This window comes from Citrus sinensis, chromosome 5 (assembly GCF_022201045.2).
Source record: "Citrus sinensis cultivar Valencia sweet orange chromosome 5, DVS_A1.0, whole genome shotgun sequence".
Taxonomy (NCBI): Eukaryota; Viridiplantae; Streptophyta; class Magnoliopsida; order Sapindales; family Rutaceae; genus Citrus; species Citrus sinensis.
In genome coordinates this window covers 19,547,684-19,553,958 of record NC_068560.1, presented here as the reverse complement: position 1 = coordinate 19,553,958, position 6,275 = coordinate 19,547,684, and the positions used below count along the sequence as shown (strand labels likewise).

Below are 6,275 nucleotides of genomic sequence, written 5' to 3'. Positions count from 1 at the left end.
GCTCCTTTCTTTGTAGTTTGAACTCGTATCTTTAGAAGCATGTAACGAACTTTAGATTGAGACATAAGCATTTCAGCAAGGTTTTCCCGAAGCTCAAGTGAAGCATCAGAATCAATCACCATGATCAGCACACTATCCACCATGAATGACAACATCTAGCTCTGTATGAGCTTATCAATTTCCTTCCAATTAATAAAATCAGGATTCTCATGTTTGTTTGAATCTTGAGCTTTTTTTTTTATTACATGATACTATTGCTCAGATTACAACTCATATTACATGAGAGTATAACTGATATTTTCAACTCAGACTATTTCTGGAACCAACTTACATCAATGCTAATGGAGCTATGCCCGGATTTTAACCCACACAAATATTCGAGGGATGTCTACTCCTCACTCTTAGGTAAGGGAGAAGACAACTTTCACTCAATTCAATTTAGGAAGGAAATACCTCCACAATACTTTTGTGGGGGTTCGAACTGCTGCCCTCCAACTTGGAGGGCAGCAGCCCTGACCACTCGGCCAAAGGCTGAGCGACTGAATCTTGAGCTTTTGATCTACTAGATTCACCATCTGTTTGAGCAAGAAAATGATTTGGACACTGTAAATCACCATTAATAAAACTTTCAAGTCCATTAGCAATAATTAAAGCATGAACTTGAGCTCTCCACACAAGATAATTAGTTCTATCAAGTTTAATTGGTTGAATAAAGGAGAAGGAGATTGAATATGAAGCTGACTTGTTTGGATTGGTCATATTTGTTTGCTTTGATAGCATATTGAAATTGTAAAATTGTTGTTTGGTACTCAAGAAAATCATAGAGGAAGGAGATGGAATTTTCTAGATTGAATAAGAAGAATCTTGAATACAATTTGTTATATTGACCTTAGCTCAATTTATATGCATTAAGTTGTTAGCTACAACTAAATTGATCTAAAGAAGCCAATTACAGAGTGACATATGGCAATTAGTTATACCAAATACACAAAGCTAATATTCTGTTTGACATATCAACTGAAGCTTTGACACATTAGGTTTGCTCTTGACACATCAACCAAGCTATACTGATAAGCTAGCATCAACTAATAGTATTCTTAACAAAACACAATTTCTTTCCTTTGATTTTGTGTTGTTTTAATTATTCACAGAGTTATGTGAAATGAAGGCAGCGACCACCCACTAAGTCACCGTAAACCAACCAACCAATTAGTTAACCAGTTTGTCCTAAGGCTTGAATTTCGTTGTTGATTTTTTAGCTGTGTCAGGTCTACAAACTATCATTAGGGTAATTTCGTCATTTTAAAGTCAACTAATTATCAATGAAAAATTTAACTAATGATAGGGGTGTGCTAACAAATAAATTGATTTTTGCCATCTACTTGCAACTATCTCAAAACACATGAAAGTTTTTAAAATTTACCCAAATTAAGAATTTTAGAATAATTTAAAAATAAAAAATAGAAAATAATAAGAAGATTTAAAAAACAAAAAACAAAATTCAAGAATGATTTGATGTTGCTGCTGGAGATATATATTCTGCATTAATAAGGAGCTTTATGAGCCAAAATCACTGCCATTAGGATATATTTAATATGTTCCATTATTCCTTTTTTTTTAATAATTTGGCTTTTGGACCACATTAAGAGTTAAGAGTAGAAAAGTAAATATCATATATTATTCTTTAAATATTTTCTACAATCATTAGCGGTTTTGACACTTGACACTCCTTAAAACCTATGTGTTTGATTAGCCGCCACATTGATGAAGTTTTGGTTTTGTGTTAAAAAAGGTTTATATATATAATATGGTTAATGGAAAAAAATATTTATTTAACTAATCCAAAAGCAATCAAATTGAACTAAATCATGATAACGTTAGCAGAACAATTTAGAGCATATCTTATCAATTAACGTTGGTAAACACTGTAGGGGATTGGGCAGCAGCAATTCCACTAACTCCAACACTTCACTTTTTGCTCCCTTTCAGTTGTTTTATATTCAATTAAATTATTTGAAATTTGTCATTAGTAAAAAATTTAAATTAAGATAACGTCTCCCAAGAGATAATTAGCTGCGAAGTAACAGTAAAAATTGCACCAACTCCCAAGACTTATCTTTTTGCCCCTTTTTGTGGATTTTATATGTATACAATTATAATGTTTAAAATTTGTTATTACTAATATATTTGAGTTGGAATAATCTCTTTTAAGAAAAAATTACTTGTGAAGTAACAGTACAAATTTTGGAAAATTTTATTTTAAAAATTTAATACCATTGTCAACTTTAAAATAACGCTCTGGGAGGTTAATTTACTTTCCTAATAAACTCAAGTAAGAAAGGAAAAGTAAATCACTACTAAAATAGAAATAAAGAATCTATGACGCATCTAATTTGACTTTAATTAAATAAAAATTTAAAATATAAAACAATTAAAATTCTAAAAAATGTCCTACATAGTGCGTGAGTTTCTTTTTAGTTAATTTTAGAATTTTGTAAAAATTGTGTGAAACAAAAACATGGAAAACAAAAAATATTAACTGTAGAAGGGTACCAAACGCGTATTAAGATCTTTGATTACAGATTATAGATGAAAATCCAAACAATTCAAACTGAAATTAATTTACTGAAGAAATTATTTTACAATGAAACAATATGTAATTATTACTTTTATGTAATTACAACAAAGGCTTATATTGATATTCCAAAGTACAACTATATTATCCCGAAAAGAAAAGAACATTTATTTGAAAAAATATTCATTGAAATCTAATCAAGATTTTATGACCAAGTTATTGTAGAAAAAAGAAATTAATTTGTAAAGAATTCTAAGTTCTAAAAACGATTACCATATATTCACATCTTAAATTAACATTTAAGATTTCAAATCCTAAAATAGATTTATAATTAACACTTGGAACTTTTAATTCCCTATTAACATTATTTTTTAAAATTTGCATGCTCGATCTCGGCTACAGGATCTTTTAAGGATTTTTCTTGGGAAAATATCCACCGTCCACCCGTTTTTTACACCTTTTTCAAAAATACACAATTCCTTCATTTTTTGTCTGGAATCCACCTAAAGTTACATTTTTTTTTCACTTTTCCACTTCCGTTTGGAATCCGTTAAGAAAACTAACGGAAACTTTAAAAAATGACTATTTTACCCCCAAAACGAAAATTACAATTTCACCTTAAAAATTACAAAAAATAATTAGATTAAATCTAATTATTTTTCCCATCGGTTAATAAATAAATTAATTCCACAACCATCAAATGCAGGTTTTTTTTTTTAAATATGTCTGTAATTAGAATGCTAAATTATAACAGTAGTATTAAAAATAGCACAATCTCACAAATCATCAATTGAATTTAAGATAACTAGAATTTTATTATTAATTGAGTTATAATCTCTAGTAGTTAAGATTTTTTTGTACTTCATTAAAGTACCAATAATGATATTCATCATTAAATCTTATTATTTTTGGTATTTTTTAAGGTGAAATTGTAATTTTCGTTTTGGGGGTAAAATGGTCATTTTTTTAAGTTTCTGTTAGTTTTCTTAACGGATTCCAAACGGAAGTGGAAAAATGAAAAAAAATGTAACTTTAGGTGGATTCCAGCTAAAAAATGAAAGAATTGTGTATTTTTGAAAAAGGTGTAAAAAACGGGTGGACGGTGGATATTTTCCCATTTTTCTTTGACATAAATACATTATTAGTCACATGTATAATCCACATTCATTATTTTATTAATTAACAAGTGCACGCTCGTATTTACTCATGCCATCATGCACGCACGTGGAAGTTTATATTGGTAAAAGAAGATCTTCTCTCTCCATCTTATTTAATCTATTGAAAGATCGTTTCAAGATCTTTTCTTAATTTTATAAATATTTTTTTCATTAATTACCAATTATATTCCTTTACTTATTTCGGTAGCTTTTGGTTTTATAAATTTTAAGGCCTATATATACACGTATAAAATACCCGTCTACTTACTTTAGCCTTCAAATATTCTAAAGCACAAAATCGCCACAATATTAACAATCAAGGGAGGATTTTCGGCAATGGAGATTCAATCTATATTTTGCCTTGCTATATCTGTTCTCTTATTCACCGGTAAATATCTCTCTCTTTTTTAATTTAGTATTCACATAGTTTCTCTGTTATAGTCCTCCTTCTTGGCCTTCTCAATTTTATTGATTCTATCTTAAAGTCTACTAAAAATTTATACTTTATACATTCTAATCCCTGCGAATCAAAACCCAGCTGACTTCACCACCACTCGTAGGAAAGGATGAATATAGTGCTGGCTAAACCGACCTTTGATAAATTTACTAGTTTGCCCTCATTTGATGAAATTCAATCTTATTTACCACATTGCTTCCATTAGCATGCACCCTGCGTTCAGTCTCTTTGTTATTGATTTAAGCTATTCAATTAGTTACAAAATTATCCAATTCTCGAGATTGTTACTGCAATCTATATTCAAGTATCTTGCCTTTTTATTTTCTCTCCAAAAAAAAAAATAAATAAATAAAACGTTATTACTACTAAATTTTGTTCTCTGGTTTTCATAATACTCTTAATCTTTTCCGTGAAAATCTTGACGTGGTAACAAAGTATTGTAAAATCGGTAGGGCGGTAAGTACTAGCCGCTAATACATATATATTGTTTAATCAATGTCAATTATTTGTTTGTTTCGGTTACTGGGATTTATTTGGGGAAAGCATTGTTTAATGGGGCCGAAAAAAAAAGAAAAAAAAGAGCTAAGCATGCTAATGTAGACCTTTTTAACACAGGAGCTGAATCAGTTACATTCACATTCACAAACAACTGTCCATTCACAGTCTGGCCAGGAACCCTAACCGGTTCAGGCAAGCCACAACTCTCTTCAACCGGCTTCGAATTAGCTTCCAAAGCATCATCAACCCTCGGCGTCCCGGCCGCGTGGTCAGGCCGGATATGGGCTCGAACCGGCTGTGGATCCGATGCAACCGGAAAGTTTACTTGCGGTACCGCAGATTGTGGCTCAGGTCAAGTGTCATGCAATGGAGCAGGCGCAACTCCACCTGCTTCCCTCATCGAACTAACGCTAGCTTCAGATAATGTGGGACAAGATTTTTATGATGTGAGCCTTGTTGATGGCTTTAACTTGCCTCTTTCACTTGCACCGCAGGGTGGTGGCTCAGGAAACTGTTCATCCACCAGCTGCCCTCAAAATGTGAATGCCGTGTGCCCACTAGAGTTGGCCGTGAAGGGGTCTGATGGTAGCAGTGTTATTGCATGCAAGAGTGCATGCTTGGCACTTAATCAGCCACAGTATTGCTGTACAGGTGACTTTGGTACGCCAGACAAATGCCCTCCAACAGATTACTCTAAGATTTTCAAGACTCAGTGCCCCCAGGCTTATAGTTATGCTTATGATGATAAGTCTAGTACATTTACCTGTACTGGTAGGCCTAACTATGCTATCACCTTCTGCCCATGATAATTTTTTAAGGAGATACCTTTGTGCTCTTTTAGAAAATAAAAGGTTTTGCATAAAATTGTAAAGACAATTATAAATTTATAAATATAGAATGACGTATATGGCATCTGATTTTGTCTAATCTTCTTGTGTAATTATCGCTACTCTTAGAATTTGGTCGGCCACTTTAGTCCCGGATAGATTTTTAATACCTATTCATTGATCCCTGTTATTCAAATAGTTAAAAAAAAAAAAAAAAAGAGGCTTACGGCAAATGTGAATTAAAGGCTTGGTCTTGCTCACAGGATCTTTTGAGAATTTTTCTTCGACATAAGTACACTATTAGTCACATGCATGATTCACATTTGCATTTTATAATTAACAACTTCATGTTTGTATTTCCTCATGTCATCCTGCATATGGAAGCTTATATCTAATCTATTATAGATCATTTCAAAACCTTTTCTTAATTTTATAATTTTTTTAATTAATTACCCAAATATATTCCTTATTCCGTTAATTTTTGGTTTTATCACATTTAAGGTATATATATAGAGAGAAGGACTATACACACCCACACATATCGTCTTTTCTCTAGCGCAGGCGCTATCAATTTTTTTTTATGAAACTATTAAATTGCACGACTTAACTGTATGCCCATATTAAAAAAAAAAAAAAGGTGTATGCACGTAGGAATGGTTACATATGTGTATGTATAAAATATCTGCCTACTTACTTAAATAAAATTATACAATATAAAAAATTCAATGAATAATTTTTATAATCAGCATCTATGAGTATCC

General features: G+C 31.5%; 1 protein-coding gene across 1 annotated transcript; it reads left to right on the top strand.

Moving 5' to 3' along the window:
- Nucleotides 1–4,068: 4,068 nt before the first annotated feature.
- LOC102621640 (thaumatin-like protein 1) lies at nt 4,069–5,511 on the top strand. The gene is made up of 2 exons (XM_006471479.2): nt 4,069–4,120; nt 4,805–5,511. Exons 1-2 carry the CDS (start codon nt 4,069–4,071, stop codon nt 5,491–5,493), a joined length of 741 nt encoding a protein of 246 aa, XP_006471542.2. The 3' UTR covers nt 5,494–5,511.
- Nucleotides 5,512–6,275: the final 764 nt, after the last annotated feature.

Excerpts from the sequence above, each read along its gene's own strand:
- LOC102621640 (XM_006471479.2), top strand. The coding sequence starts at position 4,069 with ATGGAGATTCAATCTATATTTTGCCTTGCTATATCTGTTCTCTTATTC. Across the intron at positions 4,121-4,804 it reads ATCTGTTCTCTTATTCACCG|GAGCTGAATCAGTTACATTC; the intron begins GTAAATATCTCT and ends TTTTTAACACAG.